General features: G+C 42.7%; 1 protein-coding gene across 10 annotated transcripts in view; it reads left to right on the top strand.

Moving 5' to 3' along the window:
• Positions 1-22,444, top strand: part of FHL1 (four and a half LIM domains 1) — a 98,525-nt gene that overhangs the window by 56,955 nt on the left and 19,126 nt on the right. Inside the window, exon 1 of one of the 10 annotated variants that reach the window (XM_072626676.1) lies at positions 19,630-19,672. The exons of 8 other annotated variants lie outside the window; for them this stretch is intronic. Coding sequence is in view for 1 of the 2 variants with exons in the window: in XM_072626665.1 (XP_072482766.1) it covers positions 19,857-19,878 (22 nt within the window). In the remaining variant the exon portion in view is untranslated. Of the gene's footprint in view, positions 1-19,629; positions 19,673-19,777; positions 19,879-22,444 lie in introns of those variants that run through there. One more of the 10 variants, XM_072626665.1, reaches the window with a different exon arrangement.

A 22,444-nucleotide genomic window follows, 5' to 3' on the forward strand; every position in this document is an offset into this window, starting at 1 on the left:
GAGACATAGATAGAGACATGGATAGATATAGACATGCCTATATCTATCTATATAGAGATAAAGAAATACAGATGGTTGTTGTCCTTTGTGCTCAAAGAGGACCAAAATGACATTGCTATGTCAGGGTCAAGGTACAGTGTGCCTGCCTATTGCTGATCAAACCAATACAAGCTTGGAAGGCTCTGCCACACTTGAGCACAAATAGTCCATGTGAACGTTGAGAGTGGCTATGGCTCTAAATTTGTGCATCTCATGTTTCTTTTGAGCTACTGCATACCTAGCTAGCTAGATATAGATATATCTAGATATAGTTATAACTCCATGTAGGCATTGCATACAAGCTGTATAGTCTGGGGGAGGGAAAAGGCTGCTTGACTTGTAGTCACTAGAAATCTACCTTTAAGTCATAGAATCATAAGCTCCTAGATCTAGAGTTAGGCCATCTAGTTCAACCCCCCTCATTTAACACAGGGAGAAAAGGCTCAGGCAAGGTCAGTGACTTTCCCAAGGTCGTATAGGTAGTAAAAAACTCAGAGGTGGGCTCTGAACCCAGATTCTAGGACTACAGAGTTCTTTCAGTGGTACCAGCAAATTGAGCTTCTGGCACTACTTTTATGACCCCGGGCACATTATTTCCCCTCCCTGAGCCTCATTCATTTGAAAAATGGATATAATAATGCTGTCACTCCAAATCTTACATAGTTGTATTAAAAGTGTTTTGCATACCTTCAAGTGCTTTATAAATATGAGCAGTTCGTTCATTCATTCTGAAAGTTTTCACTAAGCACCTCCTTTGTGCCCGGCCCTATTGTTGTTGCCTGCTCCTCATTTTTGAAGAAGACCAATGGCATCCCAACTTTGAGATCTAGGTCCATTGTGTTCAGCTGGACTGATGTCCAGTAGGAGTTTGAAAGACACTGCCCCACATGGGGCACAATTAGAGTGGAAGTGGCTCTGCATTTGCACAGCTCATTTCTCTGTGCTTCTATGATTCTGCTTTGCTCACAGAGGCCAGTGCCTGATGAATGGGCCTGTCTCTCACAGTCAGTATTCAGGTTCTTCAGAGATACTTTGAGAGTATCTTTATGCCTCTTCTTTTGAGCACTGAGTACTTACCTTGTGTGAGTTCTCTGTAAAATAGTCTTTGGGATAAGCATGCATTTGACCTTCAAACAACATGGCTAACCCATTTGAGTTGTGCTCTCTGGAGCAGAGTTTAAAAGCTTTGCAGTTCAGCTCTAGAGAGGACCTCAGTGTCCAGTGTCTTATATTGTCAGATGATCTTCAGGATCTTCCTAAGACAATTCAAGTGGAAATAGTTCAAGTACTGGCATTTAATAGACTTCGTCATTGTCAGGAGAAGAAATGGGTAGGATATGAGAGTGATGAAGGCAATGTGTGGTACAGAGTGCTGGACCAATCACAAGCTAAACATTCACATTCAACAAAAGTGGTGGCCCCAAGCAAGATGACTGTCAAGGGACTCAATGTTAACAGGCTAAATCAGGGGTGTGGAACCTGTGGCCTCAAGGCGTTTGACCAAATCCAAACTTCACAGAACAAATTTCTTTATTAAAAGGACTTGTTCTGTAAAACTTGGACTCTGTCAAAAAGCCACATTTAAGGATCTAGATGGCCATATGTGGCTTCGAGGCTGCAGGTTCCCCACCCCTGGGCTAGAGTGTTTCTTCATGCATGAACTGTTTATTGCTGGCCTAGAGGGAAAGCTGAGTCAGCACACAGTAACATTGCAGCAGGAGAGGAGTGGACAGCTTTCAGAAACTTGGTGTATAGTACTGCTTTTGCTCATCTGGGCCAGAACACCTGTAAACATCAGGATTGGTTTGAAAAAAATGATGGGGAATTCAGAAGCTGCTAAATGAGAAAAGAGAACTCCATAAGTTTATAGTTTATCAGCCAGGTCCTCTGTTAGTTGCAATACAAATACAAAATGAAAACCAATTCCTGCACTTAGTTTTTTCTGGAGGCACTGTAGAATATTTTTTTTAAAAGGGGAGGACACTAACAACCAGGGGAATCCAGGAGGTCCTAGGTGGCAGGTGGTTCTTGAACTGAGCTTTGAAATATTTGGTATTGGTGAACATCAAATAGAGCAGTATGGATATATAAATATATATATATATAAAGTGTGTGAATGAGAGTAATATTAAATTCATATGGTGAGAAAGGTGGAAGCCAGATTGTGAAGGGTTTTAAATGCCAAACAGAGGTTTTTGGTGATGAGCCACTGAAGCTTCTTAAGCAGGGGAAGTGACATGGTCTCAGTCTTGTGCTTTAGGAGTATCAGTTTGGATCTGTGTAGAGGATTGATTGAAAAGAGAAGAATCAAGAGGAAAAGAAACTAATAGGGAGGTTAGTGCTATAGTACAGATTAGAGCTGATGAGACCTTTCACCACTAGGGTGGTGAGTGTATGAGTAGAGAAAATGGATATAAGATATAGAAATACAGTTTGTAACATTTGGCATCTGAGCAGATGTGTGGGAGTGAGGGAGAAGGAAGAATACAAGATGACTTTGGGATTGTGATTATGATTGAATGGAACCATGGTAGAGTCCTAAACAGTCATCGAGACTTAGGAAGAGACATAAGTTTGGGGCATATTGAGTCAGATGCCTGCGAGACCTCCAAGTGGAGCTATCCAGTAGGCACTTGGTGATATAGGACTGGAGCTCAGGAGAGAAACTTAGGGATGGCTGGATATATACACATCTGGGAGTAGTCTGCATAGAAATAGTGATTGAACCCTTGGGAGCTAATGAGTTAGTTAAGAGAGAATAGAGAAGAGGAAAGGATCTAAGACAGAGCCTTGGGAAATATCCATTGTTTGGGGCAGGATTTGGATGGGATTCTCTCAAAGGAGATTGAGAAGAAATGGTCACTCAGGTAAGGTAGGAGAACTAAGAAGTATCAATATCAAGAAAACTTAGGGAGGAGAATATCTAATGGGGAGGATCAAAAGTATCAAATGTTACAGAGAAGTCAGGGAGAACAAGGACTGAAAGTAGACATCAGATTTGGCATTTGAGAGATCATTGCTAACTTTGGAGAGTGCAGTTTCAATTGTTGGAAGCCAGAATGTAAGAGGTTGTGGCGTGAGTATATAAAGAATAAGTTGATGTAACTAATGTAGATGGCTTTTTCTAGAATCTTGGTTGTAAATTGGAGGAGAGATATAGGGATAGTGAGGTCAAACAATGGAAAGGGATTTTTTTCAATTTGTCAACATTTTTATTTAAAGTTTTGAGTTCCAAATTCCATCCCTTCCTCTCTCCCTCTTCTCCCCCCCAGCACACAATCAGATATACATCTGCAACTGTGCAAAAAATCTCCATATTAACCGTTTTGTACAAGAAGATTCGAAAAAAGAAAAAAATGAAAAAAGTGAAAAATACCTTGCTTCAGTTTGTATTTGATCAATATCAGTTGTCTGTCTAGAGGCAGATAATATACTTCATCATTAGTCCTTTGGGATTGTTTTAGATCATTATATTGCTGAGAATAGCTAAGTCATTCACAATTCTTCATCAAACAATATTGCTATTACTGTATACAACATTCTCCTGGTTTTGTTCACTTCACTTTGTATCAGTTCATGTTAAGTCTTCCCAGGTTTTTTTGAAATCATCCTGCTCATCATTTCTTATAGCACAATAATATTCCATCACAATCATATACCACAGCTTGTTCAGCCATTTCCCAATTGATGGGCATCCCTTTGATTCCCAATTCTTAGCCACCACAAAAAGAGCTGCTATAAATATTTTTGTGGAAGGTTTATTTTAAAGATGAAGGAGACCTGGGCTTTTGTGTAGGCATCAGGTCAGGAGCCAGTGGAAAAAGAGATGTTGAATATTAGAGAAGAGAGCTGGTGACTGAGGGGGCAAGATGCAATGATCAGCATGCCCACCAATTTAGCAAATAAGTATCATTTGAATGCAAGGAAAAAAATATTCTAACCCAATTTTTGTTGAATTTTTTTCCAAATGGCAAAACACACAACTTTTCCACTGGAAAGTTTTAAAAATTAATTTATTTGGTTCTAAAGCTATTGTTAATTAGACAAAGGCAGTTGATCTTGATCTCATTGTTTTTGACTCAGAAGCCTTTTCTTTAAATTTTGTTGTTTCATACCCTGGATCAAGATCACTCTGTGCTTTATGTAATCCCATCTGCCAATTTGCATGAGGCTTAATAAATGCTTTTAAATTGAAAGGCAATTAGAATTCTTTGTGTCTAAAATTTGCCCCACTCTCTTGGGGCTGTCACATTGGTTACAGAATTGATTAAGCTTTTTGAGGGCAGGGACTCTGGCTTTCTGTTCTTCGCAGCCAGCTCAGTGCCTGCAGGGCCTAGCACTTCAAAAGACTTGTTGGATTCATTGATTGACAAAAAGCAGGCTGGTGAGTCCTTGGTCTACCATCTAATCAAGAATAGATGTGGTTGTGGGGCACCTTTGGTTCACAGTATCTTAATGATTTATGGTCTACAAACCCTCCCCCCAAATTAATTTTGAAAATGTTCTCCATGAGATAAACTACTTTTTCCTTTCTCATTTCCTAGATATGGAAACTGAGATACAGAAAATGACAGGTACAGTCTAGCTGAGCATGTCAGTGACAGAGCCAGAATTAAGCAATAACATCAATTTCCCAACTTTAATAAACCATATTGAATTTTAATTATCTTTTTAAAAAATAAAGGAACCAACAGGCAAGAAATGACTTCCATTTGGAAATACAGATGTTTGTCTCTTCTGCTTTGAAAGCTTGAGGGGGGTGGTGGTGGGAGAAAGGTCAGAGAATGACTTAGACAGTCTAATGTTGATGTAGGAGCTGAGGCTGCCAGAATGCTAGGAACTAAGAATATGGTGTTTTTCCAGCTTGTCATTTTAAGGTCAGATCTATGACTCAGAGATATGTGCTCAAATAGCAACATGCATAGGTGTGGCGCTGCCAGGAGGGCAGCCTGGCCTGGCTGGCCATTATGATCCCCACTGGAGAAACCACTGATCTTAGTAGCTTGAGGAGATAACACCAACTCACCTGAACATGAAATACTGTGTTGTTATAGCTTCACCTTGGCTAGCCAAGGAGTTCATGAGTGCCCTTTTTCAATGTGAGGAGCAAACCCTTCGGTGGGTCTGATGTGGCTGCTTTGGTTTGGTGGTTTGGTTTGGAAGGAGGTGGTCGAAGTGACATCTTTCCTGATCAGGTGGATGTGACGGTGCTGTCAGAAGTCAGCTTGTTTCAGCAGCAGTACATCATAGACTCTCCTCTTCCTGTCTCCTCTCTACTTACATAGTCACAGCCTTAGGTTAAGCCAGGGGTGGGGAACCTGCGGCCTGGAGGTCCCATGTGGCCCTCTAGGTCCTCAAGTGCAGTCCTTTGACTGAGTTCAAGTCAGTCCCCTTAATAAAAGGATTTGTTCTGTAAAACTGGAACTCAGTCAAAAGGCTGCACTTGACCTAGAAGGCCACTCGTGACCTCGGCCACAGGTTCCCCACCCTGTCATAGACTCTTCTCTTCCTGGCCCCTCTCTACTTACACAGCCACTACCTTAGATTAAGCCTTCATCACCGAGGCAGCCTCCTGGGCTTCCTGGCTTACCTCTTGTTAATCCATCGGCCATACTGGTGCCAGTATGAATAAGTATGATCATGTCGCTGGCATCCCCTGTAAGCTGTGGCCTTGCATGGCCCCAGCCCAACCAGATGGCCACTGTTCCTCTTCCTTCTTTTTGTGACGGGCAGGGCCAGTCCCTGAGGACCCTCCTCAGGATTTTGCCTGCTTCACCCAGAGGGAGAAATAGGTGAAGAATGGAGGAAGAAGAGAGGGTTTCCAAGAGTGGAGCATGTTTACATAATAGAGAAGAAGTTTGATCTCCAGGTCCCAGAGCGAGCTTGGAATGGAAATGGATTTTCTCAGTAGACAAGGTGGTTGGCACTGTTCTCCCTTTTTGCCCCCCTATCCGCCTACCCAGGCTCTTTAGAATAGAGCAATAAAACAGGCAATCAAATGGTGAAAATAAGGTGGATTTTAGTGTGTATAAAGTAGATTTTTGTTATTATTTCTTAGAGTTCAGTTTCTCAGGATCCGTAGCCATAATAATCTCTTGTTCCCAGGTATTAGATATGAGTTCTCATGATTATGGTTTAAACTATCTCCACCATGCTTGCACAGAATTACATAATGATAAATAATATAAACATTTGTGCTTAAATTGTAAATATCCACTGTGACTGTGCAGTGAGATACAAGGATAAGGTGATGTAAATTTGTGGGGCTATTGCTGGCAAGATGTCTTCTTTGTCTGTTACCCTATAAAGCAGGTGGGCACTAGTCAGTGAATGGGGAAACCTTAGGGTTGAATGCACAAGCTGAAATTCTGTGTGTGCCTTGACTGGCCCCCATGAAGGCTTGGGGGGAATCTGTGTTTTCCTCAGCTGGCCCCCATTGAGGCTTGTGGGGATTTGGGGAAGTGCACAAACGAGCTGTGCCTATCTCTATGGACTCCATCGAGACCTAGAGATAGTTGCCCCACTTCTTGCCAGCCCCTGCAAGAAGAGTGATTAGGGAATGCTGTAGGAGTTACAACTCCCACTATCAGCAACCTCTTTAAGAAGACTAGACTAGAATAAAGTTAAGATTATTAACCCCTTCTTAGTGTCTTTCCTGTCTGACCAAACTGAGAGTAGCCCTCCTGTTTGCCAGTCAATTGACTGCCACTTATGAAGCACCTACTATATGCCAGGAACTGTGCTAAGTGCTGACAATACAAAGAAAGGGAAAAAACCTAGTCCCAGCCCTCAAGGAGATAAGATACAAACCCTATGTGCAAACAAGCCACAGACAACCTAAATTGGGGGATTGTTGTTGTGTTGTTGTGTTCATCCTTCGTTGCCGAAAAAGACCATGTCATCAGTGAAATAATGACATGACTTGCACTTGACTTTGTTTTGAATGAGGGAAGGCTGTGCAGGTCACCAGCCTCACTTTCTCCTCCTGAGCCATCTGGATCCAGTGACCAGATATTCATCAAGATGAATGGAGATGACCTAGGAAGCAATGGGAGATGTTGGCCTTTTCAGGTATTCACTTCGAGGGAGGTAATGCCCATTGAGTGAATAGGCTTCTTTAAGAAGTAGTCAGGGAATGACCCTTTTAACGAGCAAAAGAAAAAAAAATAACTAAATCACGCTGGGAGGGAAAGAGAAAGTGTTACTATTGATAATCACTCTAAGCCAGTGATTACGTGGAGTTTGGACATTGAAAATGAAAAGCACAAAGGGTCCCACATGTACAAAAATATTTATAGCAGCTCTCTTTGTAGTGGTCAAGAACTGGAAATCAAGGGGATGCCCATCAATTGGGGAATGACTGAATAAATTATGGTATATGAATGTAATGGAATACTGTTGCGCTATAAGAAATGATGAACAGGAAGACTTCAAGAGACCTGGAAAGACATATGTACTGATTCTGAGTGAAAGGAGCGGAACCAGGAGAACTTTGTGCACAACAACCACAGTGTGTGAGAGTTTTTTCTGGTAGACTTGGATCTTCATAGCAATGCAAGGACTTAAAAAACATTCCCAATGATCTTCTAAGGCAAAATGCCTTCCACATCCAGAGAAAGAACTATGGAATTCATTCGCAGAATGTAGCAGATCATTTTTGTGTGTGTGTATTTAATGTTTTGGTTTGTTATATGTTTTCTCCCATTAATTTTAGTTCTTCTACACAGCATGACTATAGTGAAAATATATTCAATAGGAATGTATGTGTAAATCCTATGTAGAATTGTATGCCATCTAGGGGAGGGAGGGGGGTGGTGGGGGGTAGGGAGGGGGGGAAAATCTAAGTTTTATGGTAGTGATTGTAGAACACTAAAAATAAATAAAGTTAATATTAAAAAAAAAAGAAAATGAAAAGCATTTTCACTAGAGGCCCCTCCATGGACTCTGCCTGAAACTGAGGCCTAGAGTGTCTAATGAACATTGTATGTACACCCACAAGTGTAAATTGGGGGGGAGTTTCAGAGGGAAGGCACGGAGATTAAAGTGGGCTGAGGAAGACTTCTTGGAGAAGGTAGGTCTTTAGCTGAGGCTTGAAGGAAGCTCTCTGTCCCTCCCTATCACTCCCTATCTCTTTTTCTCTCACTCTCGATTTTTATTTTTATGTGGATAAAAGACCAACTTAGACAATTAACCCAGCTGTCTTTTCCCAGAAGATTTCAGACTCATGTCAGTTACAAGATCTGTCTGTCATTGGTCTTGATGTCTCCCAGCTTAGAGAGACTCCAAAGCTCGTGCACGACTTTCAGTGAACTAAGCAGCCCAGACCAGCTGGACTTTTAAGGAGACAACAAGGAGTTCCCCTGCCCTCTTTTGGGGCACAAGGCAGGGAGGAAGATGAAGCTCAGTGGGGCCCAGTGGCATGTGCACTGACAGGCAGCTGAGCTTCCTTGTTTGCTCCTGTTCGGACGACAGCTGGTCTCTTAATGGGATGCCCCATTGGCCTGCAACCTCAACCAAGTAGCCTTTGTTCTTTTCTTGCTTTGTTTCCCATTGTACTTAGGGGCTGGTTTAATCAGCTGAGCAGCTGTTTAATGATCCAAACCTTGGATGAACTGGTTAATTGCTGGTGGCACTTTCAGATGCTTTTAAAGGCTAACCCTTCAGTTGGCTATATCAAGGCCATTTGACAAAGTGGCAGAAGTTCCTTTGGGGAACAATACCCTAACCAGACCCAGAGTTCTTGGGCCTTTTCTAGAACAAAGGGATTGACCAATTCTCTTGGGTTCCTGATTCTTTACAACAGCAGGGATAATTTTCTTTTTCTTGGCCATCTTCCCCATTGACATTTTGGTCAGCAGGATGAAAATGGAAGAGAAGAGACTTGTGGGTAATATGTACAATGCGTCAGCTATCTGAACTGATCTCTTTTGAGTGGCTCAGTGTCCCACTGAGGAACTCCTGGTATGTGCTGGGGCACATTGCCATCTGCAAATGAGACCACCCAGACGTCCCATCCATCTTGTATCTGCATCTGACACAATACCTAACTTAGACTAAATAAGTCAGGGTGATTGTGGTGAGACTACTTTGCATCTTCAGTTAAAAACTTTGTTAATTTCTCTTTTCAGTGTTCTGCCTAACTTGATTTTGTGACTGAACAGAGCATGTGTAAGATGGTTTCTAGGGGCTACTTGCTGTAATTAGGAGTAAAAGGCTTTAAGCTTCAAAAGACAGAGAGCCAGGATCGAGGAAGCAAAGAAAGGACTTGTCTGTTTGAGGAAAAAAAAGGTAATCACAGGATTTCAGAGTAGGAAAGGTAGAGACTAGGTGTAATCTTTTTCCTGGCTTCTTGCAAGCTAGGTAGAAGAGAAAAGATCTGAAGAATGGAGCCCAAACTTGAAGTCAGCATCTTAGGACTGGAAATAATCTAAGTAACCAAGTTTAAATCCCTCCACCCATTTTTAGGTGAGGAAACCAAGGTACTCAGAATTCAATTAATTGGCCTGAGCTTTCAGTTAATAAGCAACAGAGTCAGGGTTAGAAGCCAGGTGTCCTGACTCTTAGGCTCCTGTTTTTCTCACTAGGCCATATGCTGTTGCTAATTACTTCGTCAGTGGTTTCTAGGAGAGGGCGAGGGCGGCCATAAGGCTTCTCTCTGAGGCCAGAGTACCTGTAGTTGCTGCTGCAAGGAGGGCCATGCTTTCTTGGGATGAGAAATTGGTCGCATGAAGGTCTGGGGCTGTATTGTGTGCATCCAAGGATCAGGGCAATCGGAAATCTCGTTTCTATGAACGAAGCCACGTAAGAAGTGATTCAGAATTGCCTGAGAAAGAAAGGAGGTTTGTGGACACTGTCACTTCTACACTGTCAACTTCCTCATGATTCAGAGTCTGAATCAAAGGGGTCATTGTTGAAGCTGAGAAAGGGGGGCACCAAGCTCAAGGCAGGTGTTTCAGAAACACTTGTTAGATCACTGGAGCTGAAAATGGAGCAGCTGGAGATGGGGAGGGGTGGACAGAGAGAGACAGACCGAGGGAGGGAGAGAGGGAAAGAGGAAGAAAGGGAGGAGGAAGATAGAGAAAGAGATAGAGAAGGAGACAGAGACAAAGAGACAGAGGGAGGAAGAGACAGAGGGAGACAGAGAGAGAAAGAAAGGGAATGAGAGAGAGAGACGGAGTGAGGGAGGTAGAGAGACAGAGTGGGGAGACAGGAAGAAAGAGAGAGAGGGAGACAGACAGAGGGAAGGAGAGAGGGAGGGAGAGAGAGAGACATGTTCACAGAGAGAGGGAGGGAGAAACAGACATACAGAGAGAGAGAGGGAGAGATAGACAGAGGGAGAGAGAGAGTGGGAGGGAGAGAGATATGGAGACACAGAACTCCCAGAGCTACTGGAAGAGCAGGCTGCCCCTAGAACAGCTGAAATTCCAGGAGGGCAGACTTTGTTGCCAACATGAAGTGCAGAGATGTGACCCCCAAGCCAAGTATCGGTGACATGAAACAGCAAGTGGAACATGAAGTCCAGCATGGAGAACATGAGAAGGGGATTTTGCAGCTGTAGGAGCAGAAGCTGCCCCAGGGCACCTGAAAAGACTTGCCCATATTCGTCCCAGGAGATGACCCCCAACTCTTCTTGTCCATGTTTGAGCAAGTAATCTTCATGGAGCTGGGTGGGTGTCAGAGGGTGATTGTATGAATTCTATGCCCAGATATGAGACCGAACCTGCCAGAGTATATACAATTCATTCGAATGGGGCTGATGTTTCTTGTGATGTCTTTAATGATGTGAGGCTGAGAAGAAAATTAAAACCTTATAGCCCACCCCAAAGAATCCATGGCAAAATTTAGGACAAGGTTAAGACGGATTGGAATTTTGAATCCATAGGTAAAGATAACAGCGGGCTGGCTCACTTTTGAAAACCTGAATGCCCTCATGTTCGTTAGGGTTATTAGAATTGTTTTGCTCTTAACTCTTCCTCTCTCTACTGAATTCTCCTGTGTAACAACTAGAAACTACCTTTTCAGCCTTTTCTCAGTTGGTGGGCACCATTTTGTTTCTAATTTTTGGCTGCTACAGGTATTCTGGTATCTCTGGGACCTTTCTTTCTGTCCTTGATGTCCTCATCCAGCAGTGGTTGGAAGGCTAAACAGTTGAGTAAATTGTATTAGTTCCAAATTCTTTTCTTTATCCCTTTTTGAACCATAAGATTTACTGAGAAAGTCACAGAATGCTTTGCCGGAGGGGGCTCAGAGAGCATCTGGTCTAGTCATTCTCTCCCTTCATTGTTATAGCTAAGGAAACACAGAGAGGGGGGTGGGGTGGAGGAATAATGTGCGTAGGGTCTGCCCTGGACCTGCAATGAAATGCCAGGGCAGGCACTGGAAGACTACTGTCTGGCTGAGCTCACTGGAAATCTGTCGTGTGTGGCTGGAAAGTTCCCAAGTCCCTAGAGATTAAGGAAGGTCCCTAGAAGGGAAGGGAGACTATAATCTGGAAGAAAGAAGGAGGAAAAGCGGGGGAGGGCCGTGGTCAAAAGATGAGAGAAGCCACGGTAGGGAGCTCTGCCGGGGTAGGAGAAAACTGGCCCCAGACAGAGCTCCCAAAGTCTCAGGGTACATGTCCTCAAACCTCATTAGCTGACCCTAAGCTCTCAAAAATGCCAGGAAGTGGCAACTGGGGCCTTCAGATATTCTTGTGGGTTTGTGGTTAGTAAGAGGGTGGGTGGCTGGCTGGCTGGTAACCTCCAGTAGGAGAAGCTTGTGGGTGGATCAGAATAGCTCTTGTTCATATCCTGCTTACCTCACAGTCTTGAGAGAGGAAGTGTGCTATGGTGGACAAAATATTGCATTTGGAGTGAGAGGGTCTGGGTTCAAATTATAGCCTGTGTAACTTTGGGTATGTCACTTCTCCCTCAGCCTCAGTTTCCTCATCTGTAAAATGAAGGGGTTGCATGTGATGACTTGAGAGATCCCTTCCAGCTCGACATCTACGATCCTATGATTTTTAGCATCTAGTTTGAAATCTGTGATCTTATGGTTATTGTTAGAGATAGGTATCCTCCCAGTCTTGCAGAGAATTCCTTCTCTTAGGCATAGGAAGGGGAAATGTTTTTTGCCTATGTGTCACAGGACTGGCTAGTTGTTGTTCAGTCATTTTTTAAATTGTGTCTGACTCTTTGGGGTTTTCTTGGCCAAGATACTGGAGTGGTTTGCCATCCTTCTCCAGCTCATTTTACAGATTAGGAAACTGAGGCAGAGTTAAGTGACTTGCCTAGGGTCACTAATAAGCATTGGAGACCAGATTTGAACTCTGGTCTTTCCGACTCTAGGGTCAGGGCTCCATTCACTGTGCCACCTAGCTGCTCATGGCTGGCAATATGTGGCAAACCTGAACCTTGGACCCAGATCATTCTGATTTCCTGGTCAGGCACTCCATCCATTCTCTGCACCACATCATCCCTGAGAGAAAGTGATCATAGAGCAGTTATTCAGGAATACTTTTCATGAACAGTGTTCCTGAAAAGGAGGACACTTTGTTAGTTCTTTTTCTCAAACCAGATGGGACAGTGAAATCTGTGTGAAATAGAGAAATTGAAATTCCAGAACTCAACTCCATACTTATCCTCTGGCTAGAACTGAAGCCTTATCAAAAGAATTTCTTGGCACCTGCTTCAAATGATCACAGCTCTTGACTGATGGAAAGGTTTTTTGGCAAGTTGCCTTGGGTGAAGAGTCAGAGCCAAAAAGGGTATTTGTAACGCCAGGTGGGATGTACAAGTTTAGTGTCTTACCCTTTAGACGGAGGAATTCATGTTCTTCTTTCCAGAGACTGCTTAATACCTTAGGAAGTGGAAGGAGGGACATCTGCCATAGCCTGTATGGATGACCCGAGTATTTTTAGCTGGGGTATAGTTGAATCTTCTAGAACATTTCAAGCTGATGTTAATGTTAAGTGTAGTTTGAAAAGACAGTTTTCCAAATGACACTTGGTATTCTCAACGTGAACTTTTGGTGGCCAAATATTGGGGAGAAAATGATGAGAATCGTGTATATGTCCTTGGTGCTTTACAGTTTCGAAAATGCTTTCTTTACAACATTCCTGTGAGTTGGATAATGCAGTCCTCCTCACTGTGTTAGGAAATTGGAGGTCTGAAGGTGTGAAATAATTTGCCTAGGACCACTAGGGAGGCAGCAGAGTACAGTGTAAAGGAACTGTATTTGGAGTCAAAGGACCTGAGTTCAAATTCTGCCACTGTCACTTGTCTATGTGCCCCTGGACAAGTGACCCCCTTCCTTTCTGTGGGCCTCAGTTTCCTCCTCTGTAAGATGATGATGGAGTGGGTTGAATTCGATAGTCTCTGAGGTCCCTTTCAGTTCTAGACTGGGGACTCCCATGAGCACAGTACTGTGCGCACTTCCGGCACATTGTGGCTTAAAGAGGCTTTACCTTAGACCTTGTGGACGTGGATGGGCATTTTTTTTAAGGAAAAATGTATTTAAAATTGGAAACAACTAGTCTTTTGGACCAGAACCTGTTTGTTAGTTGGGAACTATGTGCCTCTAGTAGCTCATGGGTCTTTTAGTTGTCAGTCAGTCAACAACATCTATTGAGTGATTGAGTCCAACTGCAAAATTAAGGGATGGAGTCATGTACTATGATATGGTGTGATTCAGCCTTGTGTTTTCCAGAGTATTTTTCTCACCCTAAGTGTTCCTACCAAAAAAGGTCTACACAGCTTTTGCCCTCTCCTATTTCTGTCAATGTGTAGGTCAGGAAGAGGCCTTTCCATTCCATCAGTCAGGATGTTCTAAGAGCTGGCACACTGACTGCATAGGACACATGTACAGAACATGAAAGAAGATGAGGGAGGGTCAGGACAGAGGGGGATTTTAAGAATCTTCATTTAAATGTTAAGCACACCCAATGCCCCTCCATTTCTGATATGTGATGCCAGTAACTTGGAACAGGTTTGAATGCCCTTGTTCCTCCAAGCTGGTCATCCCTTTCCCACACTGATGACTAGAATCCTTCCAAAGTACAGGAAATAGCCCAGCAGGGACCTGAAAATATTCTTTTGGGCAGTTAACTAGAAAACAGCATTGTTTGCATCATTGATCAGGTGCTTTCGGAACCACCTCAAAATGACCAATCTCAGAAAAAAGTGGGACAGAGAACAGAATATAAGGAGAGAAGTTCAGGAAATAAAGAATATAAACAAGAAAGAGATGTAAAAGGAAAGATAAAATAAAATATAAATATAGACTCCCAGGCAAATGAAAATGAAGCCTGGATGAAATTGAGAAGAGGGGAAGGAGAAATCTTTGTCATATTTTCAGTGATAAAATTCTGTTCATCTGTTCCTCCCATCCACTGGTGATATTTCTGTTTTGCTTCTATGTTACCCTGTGTATGATTCTAAAGCCCCTTGCAATCTTGGTTACTCCTGGCATTCATTGGGTCCACCTGTTGTGGATATTTCAGACTTCTGATTGATGTTTGAGGCTGAAAATTCTAGTACCCTCTTTTCTGGTTTGTATACATTTCCACCAAAGACCCACAGCTAGTTAATGTCCTTCAGAGAAATGAACAATTCATAAATGATTTAGTAGTGGTTTTTCTGTGTGTGTGTGTGTGTGTGTGTATGTATGTATGTATGTATGTATGTATTCTGAAGGTGAATTATTTTAGGAAGACTACCTCAATTAGAAGTGTTACCCCCATCAAAATAATTTGATGACCCTACTAGCTTCTTGATGGGACTTGTGAACCACACAATTTTTATTTACTGAAGACCCATCATCAAGACACAACTTTGTAGTTGGTACACAGAGGGATGCAAACCCCAAATGGGTTGTTTCTGGGTGCAAGGTATTTCTTGAGAGGTGTTTCTGTTGAGACTAGAGTGTTTCCCAGCTCTCACCAAGGTGTTTTCTAAGATCTCATGAAGGAGATTTAAATGAAACTACTGTAAAGTAAGGATGTGCTTTAACCAATTTTAACTTGACCCAGATAATATTAACAGAAAAGAAGGGGGAGAGGTTTCTACATGGAGTCTAGAAAAAGGAATCCTAAATGTCTATCCAGCATTGTCCAAGGGGGAGAAGGAGACTGTATGTGGTAGATGTAAATGTTCCAGTAATCAGAAAAACTTTTGCTAAGGCTTTTTCCCTTTGAGAGCGATAGGAAACTGGAGGCTCAGAAGGCTCCTTCCTGCTCCTTTCTCTCTCCTTCACCTTCTTCTCTAGACCCTGTAATTGCCCCTAATAGTTGACTGAGTCTTTGGGAACACAGTAGATTGAAGTGAGATTCACCTATGGTTGAAAAGAAAGGAGGTTCCAGCTAGCCTGAATATTTCATTGTGGGAGGGAAGGTGAGGCAGCAGATTCTGGGACTGAAGAGTAGGAAACTGGGAGTGAAGCTCCAGGTCGGGGGAGATCAGTGACCAGTTGGAAATGAAGAATTTTTACCCTTCCATCTTTCTTCCATTATTTGGTCTTGTTTGGTTTTTACCTTGAAGGACATCAAGCTTGAATGGGATGAATTGGTCCTAATTAAAATGACCAGTTCCTCTTACCTAGAGAGGGAAATCCCAGTTGGACCAGTAGGGCGCAAACACTGGGCTGCTCTTCTGGGATGACCAGTAAGTATTTTTTCAACCCTTGGACCTCGTGTCTCTAAAGGAGAAGGAGAACCAGAAGAACTGTGGAGGTAGGCGCCAAGTAGGCTGCTGAATTCCCTGTGTTTAACTTTTAGGCTTGCATGGTCCTGGATGTTTGGAGTTTGATCCTCCCAGTGGTGTTCGTGAGGTGGCAGACTTTGGAAAGAAGCCCCACAATCGTAGCTGTAATGTGATCTCACTATCTGTCAGGGAGAAGTCAGTTGCATCTTGAGTTCCCCCCTCCCCCTTCTGGGGTGAGGAAGGGCATTGTTTACTGAGGCACCAGACAGCCCTCCTTATAAGTTAGTGGGCAAAGTAGTGAAACAGTAGGATGCTGAGAGTGAGCAAATGTGATTTTCAGGCAAGTTGACACAAGAGTGAACTAAGGGTTCTTTTGGATGTCTAGGATAACTATCTATGAACCATTATAAATTGAGGGGGAAAGTGATTCCAAAATACATCAGGGTGTGAAAAACTGGAGGGATTCCTGGAATACTTCCTTGAAACACCAAGGAACCAGCCTTGCCAATGAAATTAGTGACTGATTCTATGTCATGGGGTTGGCTTAGGGTCTGAATGAGGCTGACGATGCTTCAGATTCTGTCTGACCATGAGAAGCACACAAAGATTTGGACAAACCCACTGTATCGAGGAGAGAAATGTGACTTTTGCCAACTGTCTTCCTGAGGAGTTCACTTATGACAATGCAAGGGCCCCCCCTTCTTGGGAAAGGAGTAGTTTGATAATTGTGCAGATTGGCAGCAGTTGGGGTAGATCAGGTGTTAACATCAAGCAGAGGTCATGAATCATGTCTTTTTCAAAGAACCATAGTTGCCTAATAGGTGTGAATTGCAAGGCCAAGCAAATTCAGTTACTCTGAGGGCAAGCTCCCAACTCCCAGTCTCCTTGGATTTGATCAACTCCCTTGTGGTCAGAGAGTATCAGGCTATCGGGGATACTTTTGGTTTATGGAGCAGCACAGCTTTACTCCTGATGGGTCAATTGAGTGGAGAAGAAAGAGCCTTAAAGTAGCAGTCAGAAGACCTGCTTACTACTTCTGTCTCTGCTAAGGATTTTCTGGCTGTGACCTTGGGAAAGGATAGACTCATAGACTGTGCAAGGACTCACAGACCACACAAAGACTGTGGTGATCATGGAGGCCCACTGTACTCAAAAAGGCTCTTTCTACCATATCCTTGACTCTTAGTCATTTAATCTCTCGAGAGATTGAATGCCTGTTTCACTTGGGGATGATTCTCATCATCAGGAAGTTTTTCTTTGTGTTGATCTGTAATTGGCCACTTGCCAACTTCTACCCAGTGTTCTTCCTTAATCTTCTGAGATCAAGTCACTGCCCCCTTTTTCCTGACTCTGGCATTCCATGTTATATAAATTTCATGCAGGTTTAAATCTAGTTTTCCTCCATTTCTCCCTTCATTTTCCTTACCCTCCTTGATGCACTTTTAAAAAAATGCATCTAGTGCTTAAAGAAGGTGCTTTATTTCCTAAAGGAAAATCCTTCTGATTCACAGCTAAAATGGAAAATTGGCTCCTACATGAAAAGATTTTCGGCATCTTAGAGTTCAGAACATCAGAGGGGCATCTTGAAAGCTGTTGGTTACACACAAAGATGTGTCTTGCTGAGAGCTAAAACTAAGCTCTTGAAAGACTAATTTTCCAATTTATAGAAGACTCAAAGCAGAGAAGTAGATAATTGACATAGCAGATGAAAGAACCAGGTTCCCAAGGGATCCCATGGGCTGAATCAAATAAGGTGCAATTCAAGAGGGGTTGATGTTAAGTTCTACCTTGGGGTTCAAAAAGTCAACTTTCTAAGTATAAGATGGGAGAGGCTAGACAACAATTTGTATGCAAAAGCAAGTTCCAAATGAAGGGCTCCCCAGAAGACTGATGCAGTTTGAGGTTACAGTACCCATGGTAAGAAAGAGGGTCTTTTCTACTCTGTCTTGGTCCAACCACTTATGGAGTGGCATGGTCAGTTCCAGATACTTCAGTTTAAGGAGGACATTGACAAGTCAGAATAGCCAGAATGGCAGGTAGAATAGTGGAGGACCTTGAGTCCACATCATATGAGAACTGATTGAAGGAACTGGAGATGTTGGGCACAGACAAACAAAGACTTGGGGGAGACATGGTGGCTCTTTTCAAGTACTTGCAAAGCTGTTGTTGAGTAGAAAAGGGCTTATTTTGTTCTGTTTGGCCTCAGTGGGCAACAGGTAGAAATTGTAAGGCTGGATGTTAGGAAAACATTCTTTCAAATTAGAGCTATCCCAAAGTGGAAGGGGCTGCCTCGGGAGGTGGTGGGTCCCCTCTCCGTAGTGGTTCCCATGTGGAGGTAGAAGATCACTTGGTAGCTATGTTGAAGTACTGGTTGGTTTTTCAGGTATGGCCTCTGAGGTCCCTTCTGAATGGGAGATGACGGGATTTTCTGTGGAGGAGGGCTTAGAGAAGCTGGATACAAGGAGACTAGTCAGGACACCTAGTTAGGAGCTCAGTGAGACCTGAACTGGGGTATGGCCATGGAACTAGAGAGAAGAGGACACTCGTGAGAGATGTAGACAAGACTTGATGACCAATTGGATATGGGGGCTCTAAGGAATCTTTTACTTTTGACTCCTTTCACTCTGATAAAGTTCCAATTGTTATTTGTCTTAAATTTAGCTTTCAGGTGTCAAAGAATTCATTTGTTCCTTCATTTGTTTATTCATTCATTTGACTAACATTTGTTAAGCAACTACTATGTGCTAATGACCAAACTTGGCACCGAGAAGAGGCAAGAACATGAACCTGTCTCTTTCCTTTGTGAAGGTGGGGTCCTATGGGGGTTGTACATTGGATATTCTGTTAGACTGTTGATGGCTTTGTTTGTTTTGCTAAACCAGTTTTTCCCCACTTTCTTCTTTATGTTTTGTTACAAAGAAATGGTTCTCTGAGTAGGAAAGGGGAGAGGGATATATTTAGAAGCAAGGGTGTTGTAAAGACAAAAGAAATTCATTTTTAAAACTAATATATATATATATATATATATATGTATATATGATGCAGTTGAGGGAGATAGAAAAATAAATGACCTCAAGGAGCTAATAGTCTAATAGATAGTTCCCCATTCTGGTATTCCAGGATTTGATGAGCAAGAGCACATTCATCATACCTGTTGTGTGACTCGATGATTTTGTAGCATTCAGCCAACTTTTGGTTTTCCCAGCTCATCTTTCTCGTCTGCCTTTGGCCCCTTGACCACTGTATTGTCCTTCTTTTGAACTCCCTCCAGTTCTGACCACAAGAGTACCAAGCCTTCCACATGTACATGCAATGGTCTTAATAGGAGAGGAGGAGAACGGTTTCTGCTTTGGTTCCAAGTCATGGCCTCAATTTTGGGGTGACTTTAGGGGAAAAAATTTCTAATAGTCCATGGAGCTGATATTTTCACCAGTAGAGTTTCGTTTTGCTTGTTTGGGACCCAAGATGTCTGTGTTGTACCCGTAGCATATGTTTCTTTTGGTTATCTGCTTTAAAGGACTCTTGAGGAGTTGGGCATTTTCCATAAATGGAGTTTTTTCCATATCGGGCTGTTCTTCCTGTGCTTCTGGTATCTATAGTAGGCAGGCTATAAGTTTAAAAATGCATCTATAATCTCTACAATTCTACTGTTTAAATCCCACTGTTTTATTGTACTAACTATAGTTGAGTTTATATACTGTAATTATTTTCAACAGAAATAGTATTATTTCTGTGGAGTAGAGCTGAACACTTGGGATCTATAAAGCAAATTAATAAGACTGACTTAGCAATGCCCAGGCCATGGCCAAATGTTGCTCCAGGAGAGGGATGGCTTTCTCTGTAGCCACTCCCGACTTTGGAGCTAATTTGGATGCTGAGTCGTTCCCCAGGTATTTATATGCAGTGTTTGGTATTTTTACTGGATCCTATTCTTCTCCCTGGGATCACCTAAAATGGTAAGAATTTTCTAGTGGGATTAAGGTTGTGATCTCTTGGGAGGGGTGGGGACATCTGCTCTTAGTTATTTTTGTATTAATAGCCTCCCCCTTAAATGTATGTTATCAAATGAGCCATATTCTTATCAGCTGAGATAGTGGTAGCAGTGACCTGGGCAGTGCTGGGGAAGTTGCTCTCCAAGGCATGGCTTCCCAGAAACACTCGGGTAAGGAGAGTCTGGGGTGCTCTTTGATAAGATTTTCTGACAACAATGATTTACATCGGCAAATGAACTTGACTGGGAAAAATGGGGGGATTCAACAATTTTAGGCTTGTAGATTTCGTCGTTGATATTGCCTGCCTTTAGGGAATGGTTAGCATGCAGGCAGAGGTGGTATGCTGAGTGATATGGACAGAAAGAGAAGAGGTTTTATTTCATCTTTTTGTTCCCAGGGCTTGGATGCAGGAGGCAGTTCAGAAATACTTGTTGAATCAATGAATTTCAAACATGCAAACGTGGTAATAGATTTTTGCATTCATTCTAATCAAAAGATGTAGACAACTTGTAAAGCCAGAGGGTAAGGACTTGGACAATGCTGGTTAGTTTGGTTTTTGTTTAGAGTAAGTTTGCCATCTAGTTCCAGGTGTATTTTTACTTTTGTTAAAACTTCTTATTCCTTTTGACTTTGCTGAAGGGGTCTGGAAGGTGGAGTTGGGGGGAGGAGGGAAGGGATGGAAGTCCGATGGAGGCAGAGTGCTCATGGAGTGATTGAGGGGCCCTGGTTTGAAGTCAGCCTGCTGCATCTTCCCTTCCAGGATGAATCTTTTGGGAAGACACAGCCCCTCTGTGTCCCCTCTTTTTTACCCAAAAGCAACTTTTTCTCTGAGAGCCAGAGGTCCAAGAATTAGAGGGAAAGGAAGAACCACTTTGATGAGGCAGCTGTTTTGCCAGGTTTTACATTGCTATCCAATAGCTAGTTAAATAAGATAGGATGCTACGGAATATTCTTTGGCTGGTTTTTCCCATACTAACACTATCCTAGCTCCTTTTACAGGCTTTAATAGTTAATGCTTCCCTCATTCCTAGGTGCATGAAAGCAACACCTTTCCTTACAAAGGAGCCACTCTTCCGACCTCAGGACTACATGCTTGAGATTGTGTTAATCATCTAATATACACAGTGTTTGGGTGTGGAGAAATTATTCAGCTCTGACTTGCCCTGGTACACCTTGGCTGTTTGGTAACTGGTAGAGGAACATTTGATTTCATTTATTAATTAAATAGCTGAGTTATTAAATGTTAGAGTTGATTTAAAAGGTGACACATTTCCAGGCATAGCTTCATTTTGGGTTATAAATTATACCAGGTCCCCAGGTGTGATTGTGGCTTCTATAAATCCAGAAGGGGGTAAGTACAGCTTGAAAGGGCCATTCATTATTGGAGTAAATTGGATCAACTTGTATTCAACTCCCCTGTGAAATTAGGGGGGAAAACCTATTTCAGGAAATAGAATTCCAGCTTTGTACTAGGAAAATAAATCCAGAAACTTGATAGAATGGGAGAGAGAGGATGCAGTGTGACCCTAAAGTGTAGGTGTGGTCTACATGGAACAACTGCCTAATTTTGCTAGTGGCTTTTGTGTGTCTGTGCTTAAAATAGACCCTTGAGGGTAGATAAGAACATGGTTCCCTCCCGTGTTTTATGAACAACAGATTCAATAGCTGTTCTACCTCCTCCACTTGAGCTTTGACAGGCAAGTCATAGGGCCAAAGGAAGCAATGTCCCTAGTGACCCGCCCGCCCATGTACAGTTAGTTACTTATGGCATTCACACTGCCATCAAATAGCTTTAAAGAGCTGTCCAGGGCTGACACTTGGTGGAGTTAATGGAGTTGATAAAGGCCAAACCAAAATGTTTCAGGCATTTGACTCCCGGATAGGTCTCTGCCCGTCCCTAATACTGTCTCTAATAAGTAATTTAGCTGAGCATCGCAATTGTCTGCATACCTTTTCTTCTCTGACAGGCCCAGCTCTTCTTTCCTCTGAAATACACCCCCCACCCCAAACAACCACAACCACAATGCATTTAGTGAGAGGGTTTTTTAATGCTTTGTTTGAGAAGCTTCATTCACAGGACCCTTGACCTTGGAGCTGGAAAGGGACCTTGTGGAGCCTAGTCTGACTCTCCTCAGATAACAGGTGAGGAAACTGAGGTCCCAAGAGAGGAAGTGAATTGGCTAGAACAATAAAGACATATGGGTTTTAAGTGTCTGTTGGGCCCAGAACAGTAAGCTTGATAGGTGTTAGGGGAGAGAAAATTTAGATTAGACACAGTCCTCAGAACTATTAATACCAAAGACAACTCGGCAAAATCATGAAGTAGGTAAACTTAGTCTGTTCTCTGTCCTAACTTAACAAAGAACACACATTTATCAAGTTCCTAAAAGCCCCCAATGGGGCCTGATGAGTCGGATGTGACTGAACAAGTGTATATGTCTTGCTAGGTTGGTACTAGGGAGATGTCAATGACTTATGAGCTTGTGGAGGTGATCAGACACGTTCCCTGAGAAATGAGTCCCCTGCCAGTTCCTTTACTAGTGTGTTAGGGCCTCTTCCGAGGCCTGTTCTTGCTCTGGATCCTTTGGTTTCTCCTAAACAATTCAAGGGCATTAATGATTAATAAAGGCTTAGGATGTGCCCCTTCCCCAGTCTCTTTGTGTCTTAAACAGGGATTCTTTTGAAATGACACCCTGAGCGTGGCTGATATTGTAGAAGTTAGCTTAACGTGAATCC

Source organism: Notamacropus eugenii, chromosome X, assembly GCF_028372415.1.
Source record: "Notamacropus eugenii isolate mMacEug1 chromosome X, mMacEug1.pri_v2, whole genome shotgun sequence".
In the NCBI taxonomy this organism is placed as follows: Eukaryota; Metazoa; Chordata; class Mammalia; order Diprotodontia; family Macropodidae; genus Notamacropus; species Notamacropus eugenii.